Source organism: Puma concolor, chromosome C1, assembly GCF_028749965.1.
Source record: "Puma concolor isolate L17-30 chromosome C1, mPumCon1.1.hap2, whole genome shotgun sequence".
NCBI classification, from domain to species: Eukaryota; Metazoa; Chordata; class Mammalia; order Carnivora; family Felidae; genus Puma; species Puma concolor.
Window position 1 is genome coordinate 58,263,934 of NC_141674.1, and position 14,218 is coordinate 58,278,151.

A 14,218-nucleotide genomic window follows, 5' to 3' on the forward strand; every position below is an offset into this window, starting at 1 on the left:
TAACTTTGAGTATTTTTTTACTGAAATCACCTTTTGTTTGGAACCAAGTAATATACCTCCCATCTTCTCCAAATGATATTCCATGATCACTATTTTCTATGTCTCACATTGCTCTTTTTTTAAGAATTTTTAAAAATTCAAATTAATCCCTTCCTTGAATACATGTTTAATAATGTTTCCTTTATTCCTCCAATCTGATTTCTTAATCAAAAATCTTGATTAGTCAGACTTTCCTAGCTAATGAATTACAAATTTGTTACTAATAGCAAAATTCACAGCCTTTCTTAGCTAATGAATTCTAAGGTAAAATTCACTTTTGAATTCCAAATTATCTACCCTTAAAAGATCAAAAAAAAAAACTAATTCAGGAAGTAACCCCTCAGATGTTTTCCATAGTAATAAGGGATGTACCAAGCACAACAGTAAAACATATGTTTAAAACTATTAATGATAAGCATTCACTTTCCATGGTAGACCTCCATGTTAAACAATACATAATTTTGAAAGGCATATGCTAGGTTACCAGCCCACAAGCAGAACTGCTTGGTTGGTGGAAAAAGTTTCAGAAAGAACGATTCAAGGAACCAATGCTAGAACAAAGGCGTGAAAATCAAAGTGAGCACAGAACAGTGGTATGCACCATATCATTTGAAGATTGGAGACCAAGTGAACATGTCTTCTCTGTCCAACAGCCAACCTTAAGAAGTGAGAAATGATCATTACTGGGACAATTGGTTGGCTCAGTTGGTTAAGCGTCCAACTTCAGCTTAGGTCATGCTGTCATGCTTATGAGTTTGAGCCCCACGTTGGGCTCTGTGCTGACAGCTCAGGGCCTGGAGCCTGCTTCCAATTCTGTGTCTCCCTCCCTCTCTCTGCCCCTCTCCCATTTGCACTCTGTCTCTGAAAAATAAACAAACATTAAAAAAAAGTAGATTGCTTTACATGAGGTACTAATAATCTCTCTAAAACTCACAATGGGATGATATGCATGCAGAGCTCACTTTGAAGACCTTTCCATATCTAGTGCCTCCATGAGTTACAGATACTCACAAGAATTTATCATATCATTCATTTTCAATGTGACTTAAAGATTCCCAAAACCATATTCTTGATTTAATAATGCAGAAAATGAATAAATACTGATTAAACTCACCTGAACAAGCTCACTATGCACTGTGCCACAAAGGAATATATACACTTCAATTCTTTTGCTACAGAATTAGGAACTGGCTTCTGTCATTCTCCCCCTGATGTTTCCTATACTACATCTCTCTCCCTGCTGTTATTCAAAATAAAATGCCAGAGGGGCGCCTGGGTGGCTCAGTTGGTTGAACATCCGACTTCAGCTCAGGTCATGATCTTGCAGTGAGTTCGAGCCCGTGTCCGGCTCTGTGCTGACAGCTCGGAGCCTGGAGCCTGCTTCGGATTCTGTGTCTCCTTCTCTCTCTGCCTATCCCCCACTTGTGCTCTGTCTGTCTCTCAAAAATAAATAAATGTAAAAAAAATTTTTTTTAAATAAAATAAAATGCCAGATAGGACTCCACTTTATTTTTAAGTTGTGACTTCTTTTTCTTCTTGAAATTTTTCAGGGAGAATTTTGCTCCCTTAAAATCAGGGACAAAATAATCTGTGGCAAGGCATCAAATGACTATGAATGTATTTATTGCAACCTTGCTCCAATATTAACATTTTCACAAACCACAGTAGGCAGACCCTTACTGTTTTTTCATTATCCTTTCCAGCAGTGGCTGAGAGCCCAAATGATGCCACTTTACCAGAGAGGTATTCTGTACGTGTTTTCTACTTTAATCACATCCTTTCAACACCATGAATCTTCGTCTGACAAATTATCTTCTCCACAGGCAGGAAGCCACATCCAGACTTTGATGGGGTCCCAAAGCCTTCAGCATCGGAGCCGGGAGCAGCAGCCATATGAGGGAAATATAAACAAAGTGACCATCCAGCAATTTCAGTCACCATTGCCTATTCAGATCCCCTCTTCACAGGCCACCCGGGGACCTCAGCCTGGACGGTGCTTAATTCAAACTAAAGGGCAAAGGAGTATGGATGGATATCCAGAGCAGGTGAGAAGAGCTTTTATAATTGATGAAGTTTCAGGGAATGTTCAGGGCAGTCCAACGAATCCATGGTTTACCTTCTCTCATTTATGTAGTCTGGGACAAATTAATGCTGTCACCATGTTGAATGGAGTGGAGCATTCTTTGTAGGGGTTTTCTCATTATTTTCAGTGGTTAAACACTACAACACATAAAAATTGATTGTTGATAAAATGGCCTTTTCACATAAGGAAAATCTGATGAACTGGAAGTTTTTCTTATTTATCCTACACCATCTACTCAATTTCAACTCCAATTTAGCTCTATTGCACGGCTTTTGAATATTAGAGTCAGGGGATTAAGTGTATTTACCAAGGCCTCTGGTGAAACTGACAGTGTAAAACTGTGGGACAGTGGGAACTTTTTTGAAAGTCCTATCTTCTGATTGTTGAATAAGACAAAGATAAAGCTTTGCTCTGAAGAAAATGATAAAGAGCAGTTTGAACGGAAACATTTCTGAAATGCTCCAAAAACTACTGACAAATACCAAGTAGCACAAAAATTGCTTCTTCTTTGACGTATCTAAAATTAGGATTTACTTTTCCATTACAGAATCTGTTTTTCTTCCTTAGAACCAGAAAACTGAATAGGATCTTATCTATTAAATTATATTACACTTAGAAAGCAAGACATTAAGATCTTAATACTCCCATAAAATTAATTTCTCTTATTTCATTCTTCAGATAACTTGGCAAAGCTCCTACTGACTTCACCAACTCCTTAATATGGTATATAAGGATTTCATTTTATTACTGCCTACTCTAAGCTTCACACATTACCCTACCTTATTTTCTGAACATCTCAGACATTATCTTCGTCCTCCAGTTTTTTCTTTTACACTGTTAATAGCCATTCATTATTTGGATCCCAGCTGCTCTAGACATTGCCTCTATTTCTTAAAATCCTTCTTGAAGCTGAGATTATGTCTTAATCATTCTCAGAATCATTGGCTTTTTTTAAAAGATAATTTTCTTCCTATCCTGCCTTGATCTAGGTCAAGTGTTGGATTTAAGGTAACAAGGAAAATAAACCAGAAAGGTGCCTTTAATCAGGGCACCTGATATGATGTTTTTAATTCTCCAGAGATTCTTAAACATTGATAAAGTTTTAATTATGCCTTATTTACAGGCACCTAGAAGGTTAAAAATTATTCATATTTCCTCTCCCACAAATATCATAACCTAACCCAGTTCTCTGATTTAATTATTTCTATTAGCAGCTACATGATCTTTTTTCACCTAGAATCAGCGCATTTAAAAATTCTCTGAGATCAATGCCCTTTTTTACCTACTTTGAATAATAGGTTTAGTGAGCACTGTAATTTTAAAGACTTTTTTACCTTATTTCTCAAAAATACATAAATTGTATAGTTTGACCAATGAGAGGTTTACTAAATTCTACAATTATATACTAATTAAATTTAAAATATCATGATTCTTTTAGAGAAGGTATTTGTAGTTGCTTGCAAATGTTTTGATCCAGGTGCCTTTCAAACTGAGAGGTAAAAACTGAAACATTCAATGGCTTTGTTAAGAAAGGGACTTAAGCAAATTCCTCTCAGCTTCCCAATTTTTTCTGCATTGGTTTCAGACTGAAATGGTTTGGAATGCTGAGATTAAACTTTGGATTGACCATGAGAAGCCTAAGGAGTCTTTAAATAATGAGCACTAGTCCCCAAACTATGCTCCCCATTCCCCTGAGCTATAAATCTGACATTTTCTCAAAACTTTTTTTCACAATTCACTGTAACATTTTATCTACCACCGGTGGTATGCTAGATTCATACTGGATCGTTACTTCCCAACTCCTCCTTCAGTGACATCACACCATAGGATGAACCTATGGGCATAATTACACCAGGGAAATTAATGAACACTACAAATCAGGCTACCCCTTACCCTCAGCCAGCTTGTAAACATTTTCCAGCACACCACCAAGTACTACACTGTTTTCTTTCATCTCTTTTTTCCCCCCTAACTTCTCCACCTCTTCACCTAACCCCATAGCATTCAGGAAAGCGAATACTAGGGGTGGGTCTCAGAATTTGGAGTTGAGTCTCATGTTAATGCTTATTAGTTGTGTGACCCTGGCCAAGTCATAAACTCTTTCTGAGGTTCTGTTTTCCTCCTTATAAAATGAGAACATTACCACCCACAAACAACGTTCAAAGATTTTTGTAAGAGTCAAATGATACAATTCTACACACACATACACACATAGTTAGCCTGGCACTGAGAGTACAGAAATAGGAAATAGAAGAGGTAGAAATACATTTTAAGAATTAAAATATTGGAGGGCATTTCATGATATCAGTCCCAACCTCCCTAATCTACAAACAGAAAATCAAATAAAGCAAAATAAAACCAAAAAGAGAGAGTCAAAGAGGCTGAAAAAGGTTATGTATATCACTCTCATAATGAAAATATTACATGTATTTTTTACTTTTCTGGGTTAGAATTCCTTTGAAAACTCAGACCTCTCCAGTGTGTGTGTGTGTGTGTGTGTGTGTGCGCGCGCACGCGCATGCTTTAACGACTTTTATCCCATATTTAACAAGGGAAAAAAAGCGAGAAAAATATTTTAAATATTTTTTTAATTTTTTTAACATTTATTTATTTTTGAGACAGAGAGAGACAGAGCATGAATGGGGGAGGGTCAGAGAGAGAGAGACACAGAATCTGAAACAGGCTTCAGGCTCTGAGCTCTCAGCACAGAGCCGACGCGGGGCTCGAACTCACGGACCAGGAGATCATGACCTGAGCCTAAGTCGGCAGCTTAACCGACTGAGCCACCCAGGCGCCCCTAAAATATTTTAAAGCTATATAGTTTCACATGAAAACTATAGAGTAGTGATTGAAATGCAAAGATCAAGGAAGTAACTGAAAATTTCTAATGTGGGTTTCAGTCATATAAATCAAGACACTCTATTTTAATAACGCATTTCTAGTGGTGCAATTAAAAAGCCATAAAGAGAAAAACAGAGTTTTCTTAACTGATGACAACAATGTTGGTTTGGCCAAGTACAGACATCTCCCAGCTTACAATAGATTGACTTAACGATTTTTCAACTTTATGATGGTGCAAAAGCAATACTCATTCAGTAAAAACTGTACTTTAAATTTTGAACTGTGATCTATTCCTGGACCAGCAATATGCAGGACAGTACTGTCCCCTGAGGCTGGGCAGTGGCAGTGAGCTGCAGTCCCCAGTCAGTCACAGCATCACGAGGGTAAACACTGATGCACTTATAACCATCCTGTACCTGTGCAACTGCTCTGTTCTCTTTTTTAGTAGGGTATTCAATAAATTTCATGAGATATTTAATACTTTATTATAAAATAAGCTTTGTAATAGATGGTTTTGCCCAGCTGTTGGCTAGTGTTAAGTGTTCTGAGCACATATAAAGTAGGCAGGCTAGGCTAAGCTATGATGTTCAGTAGGTTAGGTGTATTAAATGCATTTTATGACTTATAATATTTTCAACTTATGATGGATGTATTTGGATATAATCCCCTTGTAAGTTGAGGAAGATCTGTACAATATGGAAAAAACCTAAATCATTCATAATTTTTAAGTGCAAGGAGACATTATAAACATAGTATAGGCAGACTACACAGCATGATGAAGCACCATAATTTCTATTAAAGTTTGGAAATTTCACATTTTAAAAAAACTAATCATTTTAAAAAATAAAATAAAAAAGGGGTGGGGGTGCCTGAGTGGCTCGAATTGTTGAGCATTCAACTCTTGATATTGGATCAGGTCATGATCCCAGGGTCATGGGAGAGGCTCAGCCTTGGACTCCACACTGAGCATGAAGCCTGCTTAAGATTCTCTCTCTCTCTCTCTCTCTCTCTCTCCCCCCCCCTCTGCCCCTCTCCCTGCTCCTGCTCTCTCTCTAAAAAAATTTAAAAAAATTTTTTTAAATAATCACTTATTGCAATGCTATAGTTGAAAAAAATCCAATTACAATGAATACAAATTTTTTAATTTAAGGAAAAGAAATCTAAATGAAAATAGGAAAAGAAGTGACAACAGCCACCATACACTGAGTGTCTGCTATGCTAAATACACTATATACAGTAGGCCCCCCCCCTTATTCATATGGTATATATTCCTACAGTGAATGCCCGAAACCATGGATAATATCGAGCCCTGTATATGCTGTTTTTCCCATACATACAAATCTATGATAAAGTTTAATTTATAAATTAAGCACAGTAAGAGATTAACAATAATGACTAATAATAAAATAGAATAATTATAACAATAAACTGTAATAAAAGCTATGTTAATGTGGCCTCTGTCTCTCTCAAAATACCTTATATTGTACTCACTCTTCTCATGATGATGTGAGATGATACAAGGCCCACATGATGAGATGAAGTGAGGTGAATGATGTAGACATTGTGACATAGTGTTAGGCTATTATCAACCTGCTGAGGATTAGTCAGAAAGAGGATCATCTGATTCCAGACCACAGTTCACTACGGATAAATGAAACCGTGAAAAGCAAAATTGCAGATAAGGAGGGACTACTGTATAGTATATATGTCGTATATACTATGTATATTTTTTTAATGTTTATTTTTGAGAGAGAGAATGAACAGGGGAAGGGCAGAGAGAGAGAGGAAGACAGAAGATTCAAAGCAGGCTCTGCACTGACAGCAGACAGCTGACGTGGGGCTCGACCTCACAAACCGTGAGATCATGACCTGAGCCAAAGTCAGATGCTTAGCCTACGGAGCCACCCAGGTGCCCCTATATTATGTATCTTAAACACAGGCAGGGCTTCAGGGGTGTGTGACCAGTGAAGTTACACAAAGTCTTGCACTTAGAAGTACCTCACACTTGGTTTAATGCTCTGCTGTTGCCATTGTGTCATTAGTAATAATCATTGAACAAGGAGACTCACATTTTCATTTTGCACCACTAAGTATATAGCGGGTCCTGCTTACACATAATGTTTTATCTAATCATCACAATAATCTTTTCTTCTTTGTTGTAAATGAAGAAACCAAGGCACAGAGAAAATATGTAACTTGTCAAAGGTATAATTGGGCAAGTTGGAATTTTAACCTAGGTTTGTCTGACTCAAAACCGAAGTTCTGTGTCCCAATTCAATTAACCACATGACCTCAGACACTTGCCCACTGTGGCCTCAGTGTCCTCTTCTGTCAAATAATATTAATTAAATCTGCTTCAGCTACAATTCAGACTTACAGAACTGCCTTATGCAGATGGAGTGTTGACTTGAACTCACATGAGCACTTCCAATGCTTTGAAAATCAAAAGGTACTGAATAAATGGAAAGTTTTATTATTAACAAAAACATAGCTCTGCATCCCTTAATGTGACCTAAAGAACTAACGCATTTCTAATCTTATTAGAATAAACTCCATATAGCAATAAGCATATATAATAAATGCCACCACTGAGGACATTGAATGAATTAAAATGAATGTCATTTTTTACCTGGCCAGAATTCTTAACCTTGTTTAACCATAGAAAAGCACTTAGTAAACTTTGACGTTCCTCCTCAATGATGAAACATCTCAACTTTCAAACCACCTGCCACAACAAAACAGGGCAAAATGTCCAACAATTCTAATTTAATGCACTTATATTTACATATTTATTTTTCAGAGGTGTTGAAAATCAAGTCTGTTTTCAACTCTAGGATTAAATTAAATAAAATATATGGAAGTAAATTTTAAACCATAAAGTGCTACCCAGATTCAAGTCAATTAATTTCTATAGACTATAAATCTGATTTCATAATGGATGTTCTTTTTAACAAATTATTTACAACACAAAACCATGTGCATATTACCTGAAGTTCATTTTCAGGGAATTTTACTTAGAAAAGAGATTTCAATGCATAAGCCATCTTGACTATTGACAATCATAACAGAGGATTTGAGTCAGAGTTACATTAAGCAGTGGAATAGTCTCAGCTCTTCCCTTTGTTTCCCAATCCTAGTGAGGATCCTAGCCTTACCATACCCTGTACCGTAAAATACTGTATATTGGTTGTTCTCAACCTCAGCTGTATATTAGAATCTGTTCAGGAGCTTTAAAACTGACACCTTGGCCTCCTTCCCAAAGAAACTAATTTCATTAGTCTAGACGTGACCTGGTTAATGGGAACTTTTGAAACTCCCCAAATGGATTCTGTTGTGTGGCCAAGGCTAAGAGCCAATACTTTAGATATTGTATAACTCAACAATTTACTGCTGGGTAATTACATTATTGTCACTAATTTGATACATACATTGTCCATAATTTGCTGAATATTTTTAAAAGGAACTAACATTAACTTGGTTTTTCTTTTTTGCAAATGTATAATCCAAGGCAAAGTATATTTATATATATGTGGAACATACAGATATCAAAGCAGAAATAGGAAAGAAAAACATCAACATGATGCTTCAAACATCTCAAAACCCTTTCATGTATTAACTTATTTAATCCAATTAATAATGATCTGATAGAGGTAGAGCACTTTCTGTTTTATTAACTAGAAAAGTAAGATTCAGAGAAGTTAACGTCTTGCCTGTGGTCACAAACACTAAACTATGGAAAAATAAATCCCTGAGTCCATGTCTGCCCCAGACAAGAGGACACACCTGCTAATCGGCCTAACATACAAGGATGGCAGGAGTTCCATAGATGTCTCTTGCCAGTTCCCATGAGTATACATTCAAACTAAAGTTTGTCCCTGAAAGAGAACTTACTACCTTCGAATTACATTAGAATTAACTTCTGTGAGTTATACAAAGTGATCTGCATCCCTCATATTCAAGGGAAAAGAAGCAAAACAAATTCCAAAACCACCCCAGTGTACCTTGGAAGAAATCATTTTAATATTTAATAATATGTGGAGTACATGAAACAATTAGTGAAAAGATAATATTTCAGACATTTCTTTAGATGCTCTGGTCAGCTGCCTAAAGAGCTCATAAGGGTGAGCCTTTCATCTGTTGAGGTCAAGTGAAGAAAACATTATTCTGAGTGTTTGATATAAGAATAATAACTTGGAAAATTTTATTTAAATTATGGATTTTTAAATTAAAAGGTAATAATTTGATGAAGATAGTTGGAAAATAAGTATTAAAATGGTTTTAATATATGTTATTTACTCAGTTTGTTTCAGGGACATCCCATACCTCATTCTATTCCACTTAAAGTATTCCTATTTATATTTTTCCTCTAGAATTTTATTCTTCAGTAACCAAAATAATACTGCAACTCTGAAGTTATAATCCACAGTTTGAAACAAATAATGTGTAACTCAACACCACAATTTCTACAAAGTAGAGTTCAGTAAACACTGCAGTAGGAACAGAAGGCCTCTGTCAGTGTTCCACCAAATATATGTTTGATTTCCTTGGTTTCTTTCCTCAAATGAAGGAAATGAAGTGAATGACCTTTATAATTTATTTACAGACAAAAAAGCACTTGAGTTTCTTTTTTTATTTTTATTTAAATTTTAGTGAGTTAAGCATTTGAGTTTCTATTTCTTTCTTTTTTTTATTTATATATGAAATTTATTGTCAAATTGGTTTCCATACAACACCCAGTGCTCATCCCAAAAGGTGCCCTCCTCAATACCCATCACCCACCCTCTCCTCCCTCCCACCCCCCATCAACCCTTAGTTTGTTCTCAGTTCTCAACAGTCTCTTATGCTTTGGCTCTCTCCCACTCTAACCTCTTTTTTTTTTTTTTTTTTCCTTCCCCTCCCCCATGGGTTCCTGTTAAGTTTCTCAGGATCCACATAAGAGTGAAACCATATGGTATCTGTCTTTCTCTGTATGGCTTATTTCACTTAGCATCACACTCTCCAGTTCCATCCACGTTGCTACAAAAGGCCATATTTCATTTTTTCTCATTGCCACGTAGTATTCCATTGTGTATATAAACCACAATTTCTTTATCCATTCATCAGTTGATGGATATTTAGGCTCTTTCCATAATTTGGCTATTGTTGAGAGTGCTGCTATGAACATTGGGGTACAAGTGCCCCTATGCATCAGTACTCCTGCGTCCCTTGGATAAATTCCTAGCAGTGCTATTGCTGGGTCATCGGGTAGGTCTATTTTTAATTTTCTGAGGAACCTCCACACTGCTTTCCAGAGCGGCTGCACCAATTTGCATTCCCACCAACAGTGCAAGAGGGTTCCCGTTTCTCCACATCCTCTCCAGCATCTATAGTCTCCTGATTTGTTCATTTTGGCCACTCTGACTGGCGTGAGGTGATACCTGAGTGTGGTTTTGATTTGTATTTCCCTGATAAGGAGCGACGCTGAACATCTTTTCATGTGCCTGTTGGCCATCCGGATGTCTTCTTTAGAGAAGTGTCTATTCATGTTTTCTGCCCATTTCTTCACTGGGTTATTTGCTTTTCGGGTGTGGAGTGTCTATTTCTTAGATACACACAGAGTCAGCTACTTTTTTCTGGAAGATCTAGAAAATGGTACATCAGAGGACTTTACTCATTAATCTTTATTTAGTATGTCTTTTCAAAAGATTTAATTAGCACTTTGAGTTGGACTTACATCTAATTCACAACAAAAAAAGGTATGAACATAGAAGAATAAAAAATTTAACTATTCTTGAATATTAACATTTATATATTTGATTATATTATATAATTATCACATATTATCATATAATTATTACAGCATATAATTATATATAGTATATTAATATATTATGTATCACGTAATATCAGATCATGTCATTATATAAATCATATCATGTCACACTTCTGCTTAAAAAGCCCTATTGGCTTTGAAATTTCTGGAATTATATATATCCTGGCCCCTGCCAGTCTCTTTCGCTTTCCTTCCACTATTCTTTCTCTAGTCATGCTGAACCTGTTGTTGTTACAGCTTTATTGATATAATTTACACACCTTGAAGTTCACCTGTTTCAAGTGTACAAGTCAGTGGGTTTCGTATATTTATAAAATTGTGCAACCATCACCATAATGTAATTTTTAAACATTTTCATCATTCCAAAAAGAAACTTTGTACCCATTAACAGTCACTTTCCATACAGCCTCCCCTTCATTTCCTCCCAGCCCTAGACAATCACTCATCTACTTTGTGTCTCTATACATTTCCCTACCCTGGGTATTTAATGTAAGTGAGATCATACAATATGTGGGAGTTTTGTGACTGACTAATTTCAATTAGCATAATGTGCTAAGTGTAGAATGTATTACTAATTCATCCCTTTTTGTATTGCCAAATGATATTCCATTACATGGATACGCCACAAATTATTTATCCATCAGTTCATGGACATTTAGATTATTTTCACTTTGGGGCCGTTATGAATAATATTGCTAAAAACATTCATTTCTAAATCTGTGTGTGGATGTATGTTTTCATTTTGGGGGGGGCAGTTACTTAGGAATAAAATTGCTCAGTTTCACAAAATGGTAATTGTTTGTCATTTTGAGAAGTTTCTAAACTCTTGTGTATAGTGGCTACCACAAACTACATTCCCACCAGCAATGAATGAGTATTCTAATTTCTCCACTTTCTATTATTTATTATATTTATATATATGTATTACATATATGATATATTATATATGATGATTATTATATATAAAATAAAAATATAGATACATCTATATTTTTATTATAGCTACACTATGAAATAGTATGTCATTATGATTTCAATATACATTTTTTTAATGACTAATGATGTCGAGTGTCTTTTCATGCATTTATTAGCCATTCATATGTCTTCTCTGAATAAATGTCTATTAAAATTCTTTGGCCATTTTTAATTAGGTTATTTGGCTCTTTCAATTCCTGAACTGTAAGGGTTGTCCATATAATCTGGATATAAGACCCTAATCATATATATGATTTGCAAATATTTTCTCCCATTCTGTGGGTTGTCTTTTCATTTTCTTGGTGGTCTCCTTTGGAGCACCAAAGTTTTTAATTTTTATAAAGTCAATCATATCTTTTATCACATTTGGCTTCATATCTAAGAAATCATTGCCTAATTGAAGATGATGGAGATTTACTCTTAGAGTTTTATAGTTTTAGCTCTGACATTTCAGTCTCTGGATTTAGTTTGAGTTAATTTTTGCATGTGGTGTGAGGTAAGGGTAAAAGTCATTATTTTGTACGTGGATATCCCATTGTATGGGATAATGGTACGTTGTCTCTGTGCCATTTTTTGAAAATACTATTCTTTTCTCACTGAATCACCTTGGACCTTTTGTTGAAAATCAGCTGACCATAAATAGTAGGGTTTGTTTCTGGACTCCCAATTTTATCCTTGTGCCATCTTGTTGTTTCTTGATTTTATAAATACCCATCTGCCTTTAGGGCATTTAAAATAACTGAGTTGGAGGCTGGCAGTTTTGCCATTTTTTTGTTTGTTGCTTCATCTTTTACATTATTCATACTTCTGCTAAAATGTCACTTGAGCATTTGAAATGTAATTTCTTGGCTGTTCTACCTAAAATAGCTCCACACTCCTGTTCCATCACTCTCTACTACCTTCCCTGCTTTATTTTTCTCACAGCTCATCTCACTATCCAAAATTGTTTATTGTTTACATGCTTACTATCTGTCTTCCCCACTAGAATGTAAGTTCCATGAGGGTAAGGATATTTCTTCTGTCTGACAAGATACCTGGCACTTAGTAGGAAATCAATAACTATTTGTGGAATAAAGGCATGAATCATGATTTCTACAATTTTTATTTTCAAAGCTATAATGGTTTTACCAAGCAGGTAATTTATTAATTGAAGCATTCCTTTGAATAACTAGCATACTTACTAATAGCTGATCACATGTTTTAAGAAGGAACCATTATATACTTTTGACAATGCATATTTGAAAGTATCTTTTGTCACACATCATATTTCTAGGGGATATGGTGCTTTGTTTTAGGCCTACATAACATGATCCGTCCAAAGCATATAGGCTGAGAATAGGAAAGTGGGTGATTATTCAAAGAGAAATTAAGGTTATAGCTACCAGAATTAGGATGAATGGATCTTGAGCAGCAAAAGCAATAGGTATCCATTGAAAGCTTTTATACATACTGCTAGGAAAGAGAATGGTAATTAGAACATAGTAAACCGGTTCATTACAACATCACCAAATATCCTTCTGTAATGCAACGCCCTAAACCTGAATGACACCTCCCAACACACACACACACACACACACACACACACACACACACACATATGTGTTGTTTTTATGTCATGTGTATACACAAGTGCTACCATTTCCTTTGTTCTTGGCACTAGGTTGTAGAGCATTGCAAGGCCAAATCAGATTACTACCTTCTAGAGATCATAGACTATGACCTCACAGGGCCTCACTGCCACATTAACAATTCATTTTATCATAGACATCTCTAAATTAAGACCCGGTATTTTAATTAGAGCAAGATTGACAGAGACCCAGACGCATCAAGTGATGGAAGCAGCCTCTAAAAGAAGCAAATACACCCTTGACTTCCAGGCTGATGTTTATATTTTCAGCCAGAAATTTCATTCATTGATATCAATATATTAATAGAAAATTGAAATGCTATTTTCATTAAATAAGCTATTTATTAGCCTCTTAGTTCTGACCTTTTGCTAGAAAACCACGTTTCCGCTTTGATAATCCTCTTTCGTTTCAGACTGCTTCTTGGCTGTGAGGTATCGTCTCGTCTTACATTTTATGGCCCTGTTACCAGGCAGGTGGAACTCCTTATATTTGAGATGATACTCTCTCTGACATGCTTTATGGGACACAACAGTCACAACACAACCTATTAGCCATACCACAGCATGCCCAAGGGCAGTCTAGCTTCAGATCAAAATTTATGGCTGTTTGTCACATTTATAAAACCACAGTGTCATCTTTATTATTTCTATTATTAAAAAATTTATTGAGGCAGTTATTCATATAGTTGGCACATATGAAATTTGTTTCCCTTAGATTTTTAGTGCCTTCCAGATTGACAATAATATAAAATAGATACAGTTGGTACATTGAAAGAGAACGACTGGAAAGTACTCTCAGCAATTTACTTTGTAAATAAAATGTGTTGCATATGTTTCCTTT

The 14,218-nt window shown here is 35.7% G+C and overlaps 1 protein-coding gene and 1 long non-coding RNA gene across 8 annotated transcripts in view; one reads left to right on the plus strand and one right to left on the minus strand.

Moving 5' to 3' along the window:
• The window catches only part of LRRC7 (leucine rich repeat containing 7), a 571,671-nt gene that overhangs the window by 522,310 nt on the left and 35,143 nt on the right, over positions 1-14,218 (plus strand). For all 7 annotated transcript variants that reach the window (XM_086717264.1, XM_025930871.2, XM_025930878.2 and 4 more), the window contains one exon: positions 1,863-2,084. In XM_086717264.1, the coding sequence (XP_086573390.1) occupies positions 1,863-2,084 (222 nt within the window). The remainder of the gene's footprint in view (positions 1-1,862; positions 2,085-14,218) is intronic.
• LOC147578095 (uncharacterized) lies at positions 1,646-6,813 on the minus strand. Its single transcript, XR_015254786.1, has 2 exons — positions 6,455-6,813; positions 1,646-2,259 (listed from the first exon to the last, which is right to left on the minus strand). It is a non-coding gene; the product is annotated as an uncharacterized LOC147578095 (long non-coding RNA).